The sequence below is a fragment of the Pomacea canaliculata genome, linkage group LG10, assembly GCF_003073045.1.
Source record: "Pomacea canaliculata isolate SZHN2017 linkage group LG10, ASM307304v1, whole genome shotgun sequence".
Taxonomy (NCBI): Eukaryota; Metazoa; Mollusca; class Gastropoda; order Architaenioglossa; family Ampullariidae; genus Pomacea; species Pomacea canaliculata.
The window spans coordinates 1253080-1271573 of NC_037599.1; the positions used below are offsets into that span (position 1 = coordinate 1253080).

The window sequence follows — 18494 nt, forward strand, 5'->3', positions numbered from 1 at the left end:
CCGTGGTAGGAACGGATCCCCGTCGTAACCCGAGGACTACCTGTATAATGTATGTTTACAATTCGAATCTCAATATCTACACTCAAACTCAACTTCTGCGTGTGTAATGCTTGGGTGTTCTGTCCTTAGACCTTTCTTTAAAAGAAAAAGAAAAGGAGAAGAAGAAAAAAAAAATCCACTGACCAACGCCGGGCCCCCTTGACAGCCGCGGGCCCAGGTACACCAGACCCCCCTGTCCCCTCCCTCTCGTCAGGCCTGTGTCGACCTACCCAAGGCAAACCCTTCTCATACCCCTACCCACACACCTCAACACAACATATCCTGTCAGTACCTGGGTTTAAAGTGTCAAGACAAAGATGGAGTTCATTCAAAGAAACACCGAGCTGTTTTTCCCACCCCAGGCGGATGTAGTAAGGGTGGAGGGACAAAGAAGATAAGACAGAAAATATGCGAAAGCTTCTGATGACAAATACTGAAGCACGTTGACAAACAATGTCTGATGCCGGACATCCGATTTGTTGTTCTCAGAATGAGTGGTTTTACAATCGCTTGTGCGGACATACATAAAAAATACTTTTCACAAATAAAAACTGCCAGTCTTATATCTGAGCCTATGGTGAAGACACAGGCGTGGGCGGTCTCCCAGCTCTCAATTATTTACATTGTAGTCAATTTCCCTGTCGGTTTAACTCCTATTTTACTGACAGGACCCAGACTGTCTTTGTTGATGTTCAAACATCTGTGGTATCATCTATTCCACGCTAAATGTGTGTCCGGGCTTCAAATGTTGCTGTTGCTGCTTTTTGTGTGTTGACAGAGCTTCGAGTCACCATGTACAGTTTAGAAAGTTCTGGATGAAGTAGTTGGGTTGAATGACATCGATACACAGCAGGTGCCGAGACACACTCTGTGTGGCGAGAGGTTGTGTTTTCACACCAAAGTTAGCTGCAATTGTATTGTTGTTTTTGTACCCTGGACTTTTGTAAATCATTGGGAACTTTAACGCTTATATGAAGGCACCATTAATGACTTGTAAGTTGTTCAACAAGCACAGTTCACGCTTGAGGATAGCAAGCGACGAGGACTTCGTCAGTGGTGCAGCTACGTTGGGTACACACACACAGACACACAGACACACAGACACACAGACCGCTGGGTAAAGATTCAGTTCTGGGAAATCAGTGTAAGGTCGTCCACCTCCCCGGGGAGGCATCTCCTTTGTGCAAATCAACAGGTCACTAAGTTGTCGTAAATAATATATGACAGCGGGACAAAAGTTTGACCACGGACTAGGATGAGGAACCCACGAGGATGACAAGAGCCACCACTGCTCTATGAAAGTCTGAAGTCAGGCGGGGGTCACGGCCACAGTCAACGTGTCTACCTGCTCGCACCTTTGTTGTGACGATCCTGTACTGATAACACACAGTCAGGCGGCTCGCTCTCATACTTTTCGGAAAGAGAGCTTGTAAACACACATTTCAAAGGGTAAGGTGACCAGACGTCCCGCTTTTGACCTCGTGTCCCGCCTGCTCATCGGACGGGACGCCCAATGTCCCGCTTTCTGTCTTTCTAGCAAGTCCATCAAATGTCCCGGTTGTCTTTAAAAATCACTTTTTTCGGCGTTCTTTGACGGTGACGACACCATCATCGGCACGTGTCCCGCTTTCGCCCCCGAAACGTCTGGTCACCTTACAAAGGGGCAACTTCTATAATTTAGGCAAAAACAAAACAAACCCTCCCCCCCAAAAAGAAAAAACTTTTCAAGTCAACATTAGCATTGGTTTGCAAATAACTATTTGCACAAATTTTTTCCCACAAAGATCTTATGGTTGTTTCATATCTATAACCTCTTCCCACCTAGTGCTTTGCAAAAATATAAAATATGTACACGCACATCTACAGATGTGATGTTACAGTTTTAACATTTTTCTATTTTTCCCTTGTGGACGCTGCAGAAATGTGTGTATTTTATTTTCAAACTGCAAACTACAGCCGTATAGTTCAAAACGATTGAACAACAAGACTGTCTGGTGTGTATAAGATGGGGGACATATGAGCGAACTCGATTATTATTCAAAACATTCCAGAAATCGAGCTCTCACTCGGTCCACGTGGAGGAGCTATACAGATTTCTGAAAATAATTTGAATGTCCTCCACCAACGTCAGCAGGTGAGGTGTGACGACGACCAGCCTATGGTGAGCATGAGGTACCTGCTTGACTGACAACAGGGTCTCTCTTACAGTTCTTTCTTGCCTTCCCGTAAGGATTTCTTTCCACGCAGGACACACTTTCCTTTGTACCTTTTTGGCGATGTAACCACCAGTGTAGTTAAAATACTGTCCTCGAGATAGTTCCTGGTAGAGTTGTGACAACTCGGTGAAGTCCACCATGCACCACCAGGCATCCTTCGTGCGAATAAACAAGATGGCTGACTTCACGCTTGACAGCATTTGGCGTCTGTTTATGGAGGGTCAACCGATACACACAACCCCTCAGCTCGTCATCGCTCCTCCGTGACTGCCTGGGTGAGTGAGCGTATACTGTAGTTACCTGGGGTCACATCACACACTCATCATCACCATCTCTGAGTCACGTGTCAATCAATAGCATCATGTCCCCATCATTGTCACTGATGAACTCCACGATCTCAGTTGTCTGTGTTTGCTGGTTGGAGGAGACAGACCGAGCGCACCAAGCGCGACACGGAGGTGTAGTGGAGAGGATGGAGGAGAGCGTTTCCTACCATTTAGAGCCGACAGATGATCCTATAAGAAATATATATGTCTGTGTTTCTTGGCTTGTCTTGCTCTGTATGTCTTTTTTTCCTTTAAAAATGTCATTGTGCTTTCACTATTCGTCTCAGGATGACCGCCTGTTGCTTGATGTGACTGCGTCACTGGTATAAACTGTGAAGATAGGGCTGTAAGAGATGAAAGAGAGTTGTTTGTTGCCGCTTTGTGTCCTTGACAAGGGGAGTAGGGTTGCGATAGGGGATCTGAAAGCTTTCCTTGGTGTTGTTTTTTTAATTCAGATTTTTGTTGGTGTTTTCTATCTCGTCTGAAAAGTAAGTACGTACTTGCATGTGAAGGTCTACCAGAGTTCATCATTCAATGGGATCATACTTCTGTTACCCTATAGTGAAGCTCGACCACTGGGTATACTCTTGTTAAAGTTGACGATTTGTTTCTTGCATCGTCTATGGAAAGTTTCACTGTGCGGCTTATCTATGGGAGCAGATATGTTTTCATGAACACATGCTGATGGTAGTTTACACAATTTATCTTAATGAGTTTACTTAGAAAGTTGTGAATTTGTGTTGCACTTCGAACTTTTATAGGAATTTCTATAAAATTGTTTTAATTAAATAGATTCAAGGTTAGAAGTGTTTACAATTACTATTATGTCGTTTAATAGGGCGAACTGCAGAGTAGGAAGATGGGAATAAGTTTACGAAATTAAGTATATTTAATATTTAATGCATTTTGTGACATATATTTCTCACCAGAAAAATGTTCTCACTTCGGACCACTTTATTTATCACGCAGAAAAAACCTGAAAGCTCAAAGTAGACTAAAGGTATAGCAATAAACGAGCTTGGATGTCATCATAAAACAGCATAAAGGGATGAGCGAACGAGCCCACGAGACAAAGGGACTATTTGTCTTTGGCTAGAGTGTGTTTATAAAGTGGGGAATAGAAGCCAGACTACACGGCTGACCCTTCAAACTAATATTGACTGAAGCAGTTCGAATTCCTAGACACAGATTCACCTTTACACGTATTTAATCAAAATCTCAAAGTTCATGAACTGACTCTACAGCCTTAGGTCTGTGCCAGTCCATTGCCCTCACCACGTGATAAAGACAAAGATGCAAGGATGCAAAGATGCAAAGCTGCGGAAGGACTACATCGTGATTCTCGACCTTATATGATTTTAAAAATGAGCATTCCATAAAGTGACTTGAGACAGTATACAGCCTAGGATACATCAATGAAATTTTTGCTCGTCTGACAAACATTAACTACACAGTGTATTTCGAATTCACAGACAGTGGAAATGACAACAAACGTCTTGAATGTTTTGTGAAAAATACTTTTCTTCGTTGACTGGTTACGGTGATTGGCTACATTATTCTGACATGCACAAGTAAGCAACTCACAAAAATTCTGGGTGATATGAAGAGCTTTTAGTTATAAACAACATGGAGTAGAGTAAACAAATTGTAGAGTAGGAGGATTTCTGACAAGGTATTAAAAGGAAGTTGAGTTAGACATGTTCTTTTTACTAGTGACCAGGATGTTTGGAGCTGTGAGGTAGTTACAAGATACACACTATTGTTGATGACAACTACCAGCATGACGATATGGCGGTAGTTAAGATAACATTAGAATGGACCTCTATCTACCATGTACCATCTGATACATTTTTGCTCATTGGTATTTTCGTCGGAATCGACGACTCAGTGACATCAATGATTCTTCCAGCGATTGGAGACACTTTGCGAAAATTTTGGAAAAATGCAAGGTAAAAAATGATATTAATGCTGGAGTTCAGCGACTCAAAAAACTCATAAGTAGTGACCAACGTCTCAACGGTATCTGCCGTTTTTTCTTCTTGAGTATAATGGAGATAGATAAAAGCAAGTGCTACACAAGTGCAGTTAATAAGTAGGCAGTATAGAGCCCATTGACATCAACACCACGACCACCGTCACCCGCGACCTTTATAGCGAAATTCTCCAGATTGTGGTGAATCTGGTGATGATCTCAGCGCTGTTGATGAATAAAGTTTTTTCAGAAGAAGGACATCGAAGACGATCATCAAGAGAGTAATAACACTAAGTTCGCAAAAAGCGAAAATGAGTGGAAAAAGTATGAAAACTTTACCTTTATCAATTTTATCGTTAAAATTGAATAATGTGATGACGATAAATGGGATGGCAAGAAGAAGACACCAAAAAAATAGGACCACACAGGCAACAATGACTTGACATCGTGTTAGAAGAGTGCCGTTGTAGACTCTAGAGGTCTGGACACTACGATAAAGCGACACACTGCTATCAATAGTGTCGTGTGCAAGAAAAGCTTGTCCAAGCAAATTCTGTGCCCGTACGCTGTGAAAGCACTGTAAAATAAGTGTGGTCGGAGAGTAGCGGCGGAACAAAACAAAAATCCTCCAGAAAGAAATCGACACAAGCTGTTGGATGTCGACGACGGCGAGGTACTTGAACAGGAAGATGACGGGGTTGTACGTCTTGTGGGTTCTCCACACCATCAGTGACACCAAGTTACCCATGATACCCAGATACGACACCGTTATAATGACGTAATCCATGGTACGGAGATGGGTAGGTTGATACGGAAGTGTTTTGGAGAAGTGTGCGTTAGGCTCTATGGAAATATTCAGAGACACATCCATAAAGTCTTCTTCCTCTGGTGCTTCTACCTGCAAAAGTGAGAGAACAGCTCAGTTGTCTTCATTCGAGTTTTGAAAGGAACAGTCTGATATGATTTTTCCTAGCATTGTATATTTTAATATATCAGTCACAAACTGCTTTATGAATCGCTGATTTTCGAGTTTGTCTTGCTTAGTTTATGAAATGACATCCATGTACCAGCCTGTGTTTGCTAATTATTGCATTCTGAGCAATCGCATTCCAGTAGTTTAGTGGAGGTGACTGATAAATGATCAGCAAAACTGACACGTGACATGGAATGGCGGGAAATTACATTAGACAGAGGGGACATAGTAAATAAAATAGCATTGCACCCGAGACAGACCCTTGCGGGACTCTACATCAGTGGTTCTCAAAGTATTTCGGACCGCGGACCACTTTACTTAAGTAAAAAATATGGCGGACCACCAAGGCCTAAAAATCACTCTGTACTATGAATTTCAAATTTAAATTGCCGCATTTGTTTCATTATAATTCAAAACTAAATGTACTTTTGTGACAGTAGTATAGTAATAAGATGACATAAAACTATGAACCTCGTTATTTGTAATTAAAATGTTAATGCAAGGAATGCATCACTTTAAACATCACTATGCTGACATGATGACTGTCAGCCGCTGACCACCTGACTTATGCCCGCGGACCACTAGTGGTCCGTGGACCACACTTTGAGAACCACTGCGTTACATCATGACTCTATATCTCATGACTTGCGCATCTAGGTATACTACGTTCGCGCAATGTGGTCCAGAATAGCCATCACTGTCATTATCATTACAGTCCGACGCGTCCGTTATATGATTATCCAGTACCAATGTACGCGATTTGCACCTGCAATCAGCCTGCACCGCGAAATCTGTTTTGTGTACGTCACGCTAGTGGTCACATCAACACAACAATGCTAGCAGTCAACAACAAACAGCAACAGAATAAAGCAAGCAACAGAATTGTATACAAATATGAGTAGAACATGAAATTTATGTATCAGTGCCTCATAAAAAACGCATCTGGCAACATGCTGGCCTTCCTGTATGTTTGCGCTTTCGAAATGTTTTTGTCATCGTACATGTCAAAAACTTCGTGCGCAGCCATGTTTGTTGCGGTAGCAGACCATTCGCAAACCACTAGCGCTACGTCACGTCCGGTATTTCCGCTGCCATAAGTCAGCGATCGCACTTTTCATTAAATACATCGTAAACCGTTTATCTGTTTATGATTTTGTGTTCATGGCGTTTATTATTAACACGAAAAGTCTTTGGAGCGCGAGATGTTCCAGGATTCGGGTTGGTCTTTAACAACAGCATACAAGTAGTGCTCATATAAATATCTTTAATAATGAGAATGTATCCCCTCTATCACTGACGATTAGTTTATTTATCTGTTTGATTATTATCGGTTTGCCATATTAAATATTAATCATTGTCATTTAAATGAGTTTCAAACACTTATTCTATGACAGAAACTGTTAAATGTATAATGATAAGGTTCTGATGTTATGTGTACAAAGCAGTTTGGTCACAAACTGTCTGGTTTACGTGAGTACAGAATTGGTTATTGCCAATCTGCTGTACACGTGTACAGAATTGGTTGATTCTGTCTGGTTTCTGCTAGTGAAGGACTTTGATTACCTGTTTTGATAAATATAATTATGATGGGCTATTTAATTAATTTATTTTAATTAATTGGTACACGCACGTGGGTACGCACGCATACAATAGATTTCACGAGATGCGGAGGAGAAACGTTTATAATATAAGTAAACTTCCACGCGTTTTTCAACTATTGACCAATACCAGATGACAGATCTATCAAAAATATCTAAGTAAGAGAACCGAAAGATACTTACAGGATTTAGTCTCTGGGTGCAGAAAAGGAAACCAAGTGTGTATGTGTGTGTAAATGTATCAAAAACTCACTGTTGACTAAACTTGTCTTTAGTAATTTTTTTGTTTTGTTTTGATGTAGTTATAATAAATATGACACGAAAAAGCAAGAGGTTAGACCAATCGTTGACGAAAACAAAAGCTGTTCAAAAGTGATTAAATACCACGTTTCTTGTATGCTACATGTTATTGCAAAGTAGGAACCATTAGCACACCCATTTATTTGGTGTCATCTGAAATAGCCGAAGTAGTAAACACACTTTATTGTATAAAAAGTTAAACTCAAACCCAGACATGGAGACGGACATGCAGCCAGACTGATAAACAAAGAATTTCTTGCAGTTCTTGGCTACTTACTGCTGGGAGAAACGCCGGCTGATGTCACGGAGAGCGTCCCTTGACCTCAAATGTTGTAAGGGTCCAATGAGTATTCAGGGCGGGTACAAATGGTTGTACGGGTGGCATCGTTAGTGAGTACAAGATCCCGTAACTCTATTTACTGTTGTCCGCCATGTTGAGCCCTGCCCGCGTCATACGTGTATTACGTCATAATCACAGTACGTATGATCATGACGACATTATGACATGGTCATACGTACTGTGAATATGACGACAGGGAAAGAGCGCTGACTGGTGACGGTGTGCCGAGACTAACACTTAGTCTCTTGCGGAGTGATCCGCTATTAGGTTTCGGCGAACCATCAGCAGCCGACAGTAAACCACACCGAGACTACTGGCTCTACATTATGTGACAAGTGGAAAGCGCGGATACAGACGGAGGGTTGAGCGTGGCGATAGGAAACCCACCCATGAAAACAATCCCTGCTGCTGAAACCGTAACAACATCACTGTTTGCAAAGTTGAAACTGAAAACTTAGAGGATTTGTCGAAAGGCACGACTAGGAGTGGAGCCTGCGGCATAATTTGACTCAATAAGGGAAAGCACACCTGGTTCGAACCCCGTTGGAATTGACAGATTAAAAGCTCCTTCTTGATTAAATGTGTATGAAGGATGACGACGACGACGACGACGACGACGACGACGACGAAGACGACGACGACGACAACAACAACAACAAACGCAAAATTTGTAAAGCGCATACTCATGATGATGATGATGATGATGATGTAGTTTTATAACGCGCTAGTATCCGCATCACAAAGATGCGCTCAATGCGCGGTGATCCCAGCAGCCACCAAACTGCAGGTCAAATGATAACTTCAAATAAGTTTAAACAAGTGAGTCTTAAGATTTTTCTTGAAAGATGCAATACTATCAGACTCCTTGGTCGAGAGGGGAAGCGAGTTCCACAAAAGCGGGGCTACATTGGAGAAGGATCTGAAACCCGCAGTCTTCTTGTTAGCATTCCCTGACTGAACACTCGGTCGTTCAAGTCTGAAGTGGGCTGCTGAACGAAGGTTCCGCTGGGGTTGGTAACAGCGAATGAGTTCTTGTAGATAGACAGGCGCAAGGTCGTGAAGACAGCCATAGGTCAAAGTTAACAATTTGTGCTCAATTCGCTTCTCCACAGGAAGCCAATGTAGGTCGCGTAGTACAGGAGTAATGTGGTCAGTTGTTTTCTTTCCTGCAACTATCCTCGCAGCCGTATTCTGCACTCGCTGTAGCCTCGACAACTCGCTCTTTGAAATCCCCCAGAGGCAGCTGTTGGCATTGTCTAATGTAGAACCGATGAGGGACACAGCAACTGCATTTGCAGTCTTCTTATTAAGACTGGGTCGGAGTCGTCCAAGAGTGCGGATATGAAATAACATGCCTTGACCACAGAACTGACATGATCAGACATAGTAAGAAGATTGTCGACATAGAGTCCAAGGTTCCGTACGGAGCTGGAGAGGGGGATTCTAGCTTGACCCACTTGGATAGAGTCTAGAGAGACTTTGCTAAGGCTAAGCTTGGAACCACATAGCATCGCCTCTGTCTTCTCATCATTAAGCTTGAGTTTATTCCTCAACATCCAAGACTTGACCTCTAAACAACAATCTTCTACAGCACAAACTGCCTCACGCACCGACTCACTGTCAGTACTAAATGAAAAATAGAGTTCAGTGTCATCTGCAAACATCTTACGGTTCACATTATGCTTCTCAATGAGAGGACCAAGCTGAGATGTGTAAATAGAAAATAGAACCGGGCCCAAAACAGAGCCCTGCGGGACACCGCACAGCAATGGAACTGTCACTGAAGAAGCTTGATTGACCATCACCCTTTGTGTGCGATCACTGAGGTAGGAATGGAACCACTGCAAGGCGGAACCACCAATGCCCACCTCCATCTGGAGACGAGTCAGAAGAGTGGTGTGATCAATGACATCGAAGGCCGCACTCAGATCAAGGAGGACCACAAGAGTCACTTTCCCTGCATCCGCACTGCACAGAAGATCGTTCATAAGACGCAGAAGGGCTACTCACACACCTAAGGAGCATGCTCTTAGTGCTTAAGAACTAGAACGAAATATGAACAGCATACGAGGGACAGGAAAACAAGTAAAGAACTTATGAAGTACAAAAGAATAAACAACTGGAATAAACGAAGAATAAAATCAAATACACAAAACACAAAAACACACACACAACAGCGCTATGTACCTACTGTAATATTCACAAAACAGCATCTTTTCTTCACACCCCTTCCGTCCTCTCCCTTGTATACACACCGTTTATGTGACAATGACGGCTTCATTCTGTCTTGTCTCAAAGTGTGTGAATAGAAGCCAACACTATTCAAACCATGGTTGCACTGAAAAGTCTCCATCCCTTCCACCCCCACCCCCCCCAAAAAAAAAATTAAACGAAAACAAAACAAAACCACGCACTTACCAGCTAATGGTAGCTATATCAGAGAGCTTAGATGTAGAGAGGGTTCACTCGCGACCGCAGGGAAAACTCGTCGGTTAGAGTTATCTTTCGTACTGGGATGCTAAGAAACAACATGGCACAAGGCGATCGTTTATGCAAGGTGGGCAATTTTGCTCTGCAATAAACTGTCAGATTGCCAGTTTTAAATCAACCTCAAAAGAAAAAACGTTTCCACAATTTCCCAAAGGACGAAGAGAGGTAAGCTACGAATTTATTCTCAAATTACGATCCATAAGTGTACTGTAGTTGAGAGCAGTCTACTACAATGCGTTTGCTCGATTTCTATGATTATTAAAACGACTTTACTGATATTATAAATTATACTGTGAAACTGTGTGATGAATTCTCACTTATCTGATTACAAACCTATCTAAATTTGTTATAGTATTTTCATTTAAGGCATTCGTCACTGGGGTGAGGTGTTAAAAAATTATTTGTTATTAATATATTGAAAAAATTACTACAACAGGTGCAAAATATGGATGAACTTTACGCGAAGGAAAGATTTTGACCATCTTACACCATCTGATGTGTATGGAAAAGGCTACTGTCTTTGCTCGGATCATTTCGAGGAAAGTCAGTACAACTATCCAACCCCCAAAAAAGTCTTGTCTGGAATGCTGTACCCACAGTTTTTCTCCATTCCAAATCCCCATGCAAGTTTGATAACTTATGCTTATTAGATAATAATATATTCCAATATATATTACAAAGACATATTTTACCATCATGGGCCTTTGTTTCTGTCATATTTTATTTTTTTAATTAACATTTATCATGAGAGATCACTCTAACTGGCACATAAGGCTAATGATGATCATAGCTTGCACTGCAAAAGGTCTGTTTGAATGTGTGTGTGTTTGTCCAGATTCTACATACAGATCAATTGGATATTTTGGTTACTGTTAACTCCTTTTCATTATGCTAATAGGTGCAAAATCTGTAAATCACATTTCCGTGTACCTGTATTTGTAGGTAACTTCTTCAAGAAAGCGACCAATGGACAGAATGTCCAAACCTACCTCCGCAAAGCAGCCCAGGATTTCACAGAAAGCTGTAGTCTTGCGTGGTAATTGTTTTTAAATCATGTCTTCTTGCTTTTTTTCACTCATTAAGAAAATATTTATAAGATGAGGGGTGATATTGTCCAGTACATTATAAGCATCTTTTTTATACATCTGTTTGCAGAAGAACAAGCAGATATTGCAGTTGAGCCTTCATGCTCTATAACTGTGCCAGATTCTCCTACAAAAGCTGAATTAAAGACGGAGATCACAAATCTTAAAGAAAAACTGTGCAGCCTGATGGAAGAGTGAGACAGTTAAGATATCAGAGTGTGCCTATTGTAAAAATATTGACCAGTTACTTCCTGGGAAAAAGAGACAGGAGGCGGGGCGGATCCGGCCCGCGGGCCGGCCTTTGCCCAGGTCTGCTTTTGAGTATCTGCTTGCTGTATATTTCATAGTAAGCATAGCTGTTATCTTTAAATTGTTCACCAATGTTCTTACAATAAGGGATATGAATGTATATAAATATATACATTATTATTAATAGCAGTATTATGATTTGTTATTAATTATGATTATTATGATTTGTGTGAGAATTTATTGCTGCATGCTTGTATGTAAACAGAAATCTATATGTCTCAGTATGTGAGCAAGTCTTCTGAATGTGGCATGTTTATATTCATGTGTAAGTCTGTTTTTAACTGCTTTTCTCATATTCATAAATTCTCATAATTTAGATTTTTATGGATTTTAAATAAATGCAAATTTGTGCTCATGGATGTGCTGTTTGAATTTATAAAAGTTATCCTATTTAAATATAGTCAGCTGTCATACATGTATTAAAATCTCCCAAACTACCCTCATCTAAGCAATTCTCATGAATAGAAGACACAAAAATCTGTTCTTAGATAAAGGTCATTTGATATCGCAAACACCTAGACATTTACTCCAAAGATAAACACTGCTAGCGACGACTTTGTTTAGTAGTGGTTGATAGTAGCAACTGCGCCGTAGCACCCCATTTCGAAGGGACGCAACTCCGTCACTACTTTTGTTAACAAGTAAGGATAAAGGAGTGCACCCTCTCTATATCTAAGCTCTCTGGCTATATGAGGGCGGATTGATACAGAATAGTCCACGATTGTCGCTGTTCGGGTAACACTGAGACACAGTGAAGTCACTAATGAATTATTCACTGGAGGATGTTCGTCACATGACTGCTGCCATCTTTTGCCAAGTGCTGAGCATCTTGATTGGGTTCTTGTCGTAGCAGGTCCTTTGTTGTCTTTCACTGGTCTTGGTCTGTCTTTGAGTAGCCTTTCCGCTCTGTGCAAATCCGAAATTTCTTGACGGTGAATGTCCGATAGACCAAGTCTTAACTAGATAATATGGAGCACTTTCCTGTGGCAGTCCTCTACTGTTTCGTTTCTATGGTCGTCAGGTATTCCGTAGATTCTTATTGTGTCCGTGAGTACTGCTATAGAAGATTTATTTCTTCCTTGTATTAATCGGAGTGTCTTGTTGATCTGCCAACTTCCACTTTCAAATACTCATTGGTTTTGCAGAGATTCAACTGTTGCCTTTAGTATTTCATTTTCTTTTTTTAACATCGAAAAGTGCGCTTGTAAGCAACTCTACTTTATTGTCGATGCGTTTTGCTTATGCACGATGGCAATCTCCTATCTGTTGTTTCTGTAGTTTTAAGCAGGTTTTCCAGTTTTTCGACTATTGGATTGTTAATTGTTCCAGAAAGTGTACATGAAAAAGGTTGAATTCAGAGAGTCTGTCTCTCGCGTGACTGAGACGGTCTGCTTCTTTTTTGTAATGCTTCCCTCTCTCTCTCTTTCTGACGGCTTTCTCTTGCTTCTATCTCTCCCAGTTTCTGGGGAGTACTAAATAAACTTTCCTCAGCGTTTGATTCTTGTTTCCTCTTCTTGTCTTTTTGCGGAGCCAGTATTTACTATTTTCCTGCCTCTGTTGGATAGTACAGCGACAACACAGCGCCAAAAGCACAAGACCTACAAGCAAAGTCAGGCCACGAGTCGTCCAACACCAGTTTCATTGGTGACCACAGGTCAGTAGTTGACCAGTCGCATGTTGTACGGGCCACTTCGCCTTCTTGCTGCAGACATCTCTTGGGTCACATTATGGACTCTAAATTTTAAAAACCGTTCCTAGTCTGAAGCAAAGACACAGCAAGTCTCCATAAATATACTGTCCTTTGTGATTTAAAGGCCGAACATTCACTTTGGGTCTAAAAAACACATTTTGTGACCGGACGAAGTCACAGACACGTTGTGACACGTCCTTCCTCCATGCATGACCGTCACTCACTCTCTGACCCTTCAAACTAATATTGACTGAAACAATTTGAATTCCTAGACACAGATTCACCTTTACACGTATTTAATCAAAATCTCAAAGTTCATGAACTGACTCTACAGCCTTAGGTCTGTGCCAGTCCATTGCCCTCACCACGTGATAAACACAGAAAGCTAGAGTTGCCCAATGATGCAAAGCTGCGGAAGGACTACATCGTGATTCTCGACCTTATATGATTTTAAAAATGTGCATTCCATAAAGTGACGAGACAGTATACAGCCTAGGATACATCAATGAAATTATTGCTCGTCTGACAAACATGAACTACACAGTGTATTTCGAATTCACAGACAGTGGAAATGACAACAAACGTCTTGAATGGTTTGTGAAAAATACTTTTCTTCGTTGACTGGTTACGGGGATTGACTACATTATTCTGACATGCACAAGTAAGCAACTCACAAAAATTCTGGGTGATATGAAGAGCTTTTAGTTATAAACAACATGGAGTAGAGTAAACAAATTGTAGAGTAGGAGGATTTCTGACAAGGTATTAAAAGGAAGTTGAGTTAGACATTTTCTTTTTACTAGTGACCAGGATGTTTGGAGCTGTGAGGTAGTTACAAGATACACACTATTGTTGATGACAACTACCAGCATGACGATATGGCGGTAGTTAAGATAACATTAGAATGGACCTCTATCTACCATGTACCATCTGATACATTTTTGCTCCTTGGTATTTTCGTCGGAATCGACGACTCAGTGACATCAATGATTGTTCCAGCGATTGGAGACACTTTGCGAAAATTTTGGAAAAATGCAAGGTAAAAAATGATATTAATGCTAGAGTTCAGCGACTCAAAAAACTCATAAGTAGTGATCAACGTCTCAACGGTATCTTTCGTTTTTTCTTCTTGAGTATAATGGAGATAAATAAAAGCAAGTGCTACACAAGTGCCAGTAATAAGGTAGGCCAGTATAGAGCCCATTGACATCAACACCACGACCACCGTCACCCGCCGACCTTTATAGCGTATTTCTCCAGATTGTGGTGAATCTGGTGATGATCTCAGCGCTGTTGATGAATAAAGTTTTTTCAGAAGAAGGACATCGAAGACGATCATCAAGAGAGTAATAACACTAAGTTCGCAAAAAGCGAAAATGAGTGGAAAAAAGTATGAAGTTTTACCTTTATCAATTTTATCGTTAAAAATTATTAATGTCATGACGATAAATGGGACGGCAAGAAGAAGGCACCAAAAAAATAGGACCACACAGGCAACAATGACTTGACATCGTGTTAGAAGAGTGCCGTTGTACACCTCTAGAGGTCTGGACACAACGATAAAGCGACACACTGCTATCAATAGTGTCGTGTGCAAAGACAAAGCTTGTCCAAAGAATTCTATGCCGTACGTTGTGAAAAGCACTGTAAAATAAGTGTGGTCGGAGAAGTAGCGGCGGAACAAAACAAAAATCCTCCAGAAAGAAATCGACACAAGATGTTGGATGTCGACGACGGCGAGGTACTTGAACAGGAAGATGACGGGGTTGTACGTCTTGTGGGTTCTCCACACAAGCAGTGACACCACGTTACCCATGATACCCAGATACGACACCGTTATAATGACGTAATCGATGGTACGGAGATGGGTAGGTTGATACGGAAGTGTTTTGGAGAAGTGTGCGTTAGGCTCTATGGAAGTATTCTGAGACACATCCATAAAGTCTTCTTCCTCTGATGCTTCTACCTGCAAAAGTAAGAGAACAGCTCAGTTGTCTTCATTCGAGTTTTGAAAGGAACAGTCTGATATGACTTTTTCCTAGCATTGTATATTTTAATATATCAGTCACAAACTGCTTTATGAATCGCTGATTTTCGAGTTTGTCTTGCGTAGTTTATGAAATGACATCCATGTGCCAGCCTGTGTGTGCTAATTATTGCATTCTGAGCAATCGCATTCCAGTAGTTTAGTGGAGGTGACTGATAAATGATCAGCAAAACTGACACGTGACATGGAATGGCGGGAAATTACATTAGACAGAGGGGACATAGTAAATAAAATAGTATTGCACCCGAGACAGACCCTTGCGGGGCTCTATATCATGACTCTATATCTCATGACTTGCGCAGCTAAGTATACTACGTTCGCGCAATGTGGTCCAGAATAGCCATCACTGTCATTATCATTACAGTCCGACGCGTCCGTTATATGATTATCCAGTACCAATGTACGCGATTTGCACCTGCAATCAGCCTGCACCGCGAAATCTCAGTTTTGTGTACGTCACGCTAGTGGTCACATCAACACAACAATGCTAGCAGTCAACAACAAACAGCAACAGAATAAAGCAAGCAACAGAATTGTATACAAATATGAGTAGAACATGAAATTTATGTATCAGTGCCTCATAAAAAACGCATCTGGCAACATGCAGGCCTTTCCTGTATGTTTGCGCTTTCGAAATGTTTTCGTCATCGTACATGTCAAAAACTTCGTGCGCAGCCATGTTTGTTGCCGGTAGCAGACCATTCGCAAACCACTAGCGCTACGTCACATCCGGTATTTCCGCTGCCATAAGTCAGCGATCGCACTTTTCATTAAATACATCGTAAACCGTTTATCTGTTTATGATTTTGTGTTCATGGCGTTTATTATTAACACGAAAAGTCTTTGGAGCGCGAGATGTTCCAGGATTCGGGTTGGTCTTTAACAACAGCATACAAGTAGTGCTCATATAAATATCTTTAATAATGAGATTGTATCCCCTCTATCGCTGACGATTTGTTTATTTATGTTTGCTTACTATCAGTCTGCCATATTAAATATTAATCATTGTCATTTAAATGAGTTTCAAACACTTATTCTATGACAGAAACTGTTAAATGTATAATGATAAGGTTCTGATGTTACGTGTACAAAGCAGTTTGGTCACAAACTGTCTGGTTTACGTGAGTACAGAATTGGTTATTGCCAATCTGCTGTACACGTGTACAGAATTGGTTGATTCTGTCTGGTTTCTGCTAGTGAAGGACTTTGATTACCTGTTTTGATAAATATAATTATGATGGGCTATTTAATTAATTTATTTTAATTAATAAGTAGATGCACGTGGGTACGCACGCATACAATAGATTTCACGAGATGCGGAGGAGAAACGTTTATAATATTATTAAACTTCCACGCGTTTTCAACTATTGACCAATACCAGATGACAGATCTATCAAAAATATCTAAGCAAGAGAACCGAAAAATACTTACAGGATTTAGTCTCTGGGTGGAGAAAAGGAAATGTGTATGTGTGTGTAAATGTATCAAAAACTCACTGTTGACTAAACTTGTCTTTAGTAATTTTTTTGTTTTGTTTTGATGTAGTAATAATGAAATATTACAAGAAAAAGCAAGAGGTTAGACCAATCGTTGACGACAACAAAAGCTGTTCAAAAGTGTTTAAATACCACTTTTCTTGTATGCTACATGTTATAGCAAAGTAGGACAGATTAGCACAACTATTTATTTGGTGTCATCGGAAATAGCCGAAGTAGTAAACACACTTTATTGTACAAAAAGTTAGACTCAAAAATAGACAGGAGGCTGACATGCAGCCAGACGGATAAACAAAGAATTTCTTGCAGCTCTTGGCTACTTACTGCTGGGAGAAACGCCGGCTGATGTCACGGAGAGCGTCCCTTGACCTCAAATGTTGTAAGGGTCCAATGAGTATTCAGGGCGGGTACAAATGGTTGTACGGGTGGCATCATTAGTGAGTACAAGATCCCGTAACTCTATTTACTGTTGTCCGCCATGTTGAGCCCTGCCCGCGTCATACGTGTATTACGTCTTAATCACAGTACGTATGAGCATGACGACATGCATGACGACATTATGACATGGTCATACGTACTGTGAGCCGAGACTAACACTTAGTCTCTTGCGGAGTGATCCGCTATTAGGTTTCGGCGAACCATCAGCAGCCGACAGTAAACCACACCGAGACTACTGGCTCTACATTATGTGACAAGTGTAAAGCGCGGATACAGACGGAGGGTTGAGCGTGGCGATAGGAAACCCACCCCATGAAACAATCCCTGCTGCTGAAACCGTAACAACATCACTGTTTGCAAAGTTGAAACTGAAAACTTAGAGGATTTGTCGAAAGGCACGACTAGGAGTGGAGCCTGCGGCATAATTTGACTCAATAAGGGAAAGCACACCTGGTTCGAACCCTGTTGGAATTGACAGATTAAAAGCTCTTTCTTGATTTAATGTGTCTGAAGGACAACAACAACAACAACAACAACAACAACAACAACAACAACAACAAGAAGAATAGTAAACGCAAAATTTGTACAGCGCATACTCACACACCTAAGGAGCATGCTCTTAGCTCTTAAGAACTAGAACTAAACAAGGACAGCATACGAGGGACAGGAAAACAAGTAAATAACTTATGAAGTACAAAAGAATCAACAACCGGAATAAATGAAGAGAATAAAACACAGAAAAGACAGAAAACACAAAAACACACACAACAGCGCTATGTACCTACTGAAATATTCACATCACAGCCTCTTTTCTTCACACCCCTTCCGTCCTCTCCCTTGTATACACACCGTTTATGACGGCTTCATTCTGTCTTGTCTCAAAGTGTGCGCAAAGAAACGAACACTATTCCAACCATGGTTGCACTGAAAAGTCTCCATCCCTTCCCCCCCCCCCAAAAAAAAACAAAAACGAAAGCAAAAGAAAACCACTTACTTACCAGCTAATGGTAATGAGGGCGGATTGATACAGAATAGTCCACGATCGCTTTTCGGGTAACACTGAGACACAGTGAAGTCACTAATGAATTATTCACTGGAGGATGTTCGTCACATGACTGCTGCCATCTTTTGCCAACTGCTGAGGGTCTTGATTGGGTTCTTGTCGTAGCAGGTCC

At 41.1% G+C, this 18494-nt stretch overlaps 1 protein-coding gene across 1 annotated transcript; it reads right to left on the minus strand.

Moving 5' to 3' along the window:
- Positions 1 to 13929: 13929 nt before the first annotated feature.
- On the minus strand, positions 13930 to 17525 carry LOC112574210. The gene is made up of 2 exons (XM_025255106.1): positions 17206 to 17525; positions 13930 to 15304 (listed from the first exon to the last, which is right to left on the minus strand). The coding sequence occupies exon 2, from the start codon at positions 15275 to 15277 to the stop codon at positions 14255 to 14257; it is 1023 nt and encodes a 340-aa protein (XP_025110891.1). The 5' UTR covers positions 15278 to 15304; positions 17206 to 17525; the 3' UTR covers positions 13930 to 14254.
- Positions 17526 to 18494: the final 969 nt, after the last annotated feature.

Excerpts from the sequence above, each read along its gene's own strand:
- LOC112574210 (XM_025255106.1), bottom strand. The coding sequence starts at position 15,277 with ATGGATGTGTCTCAGAATACTTCCATAGAGCCTAACGCACACTTCTCC.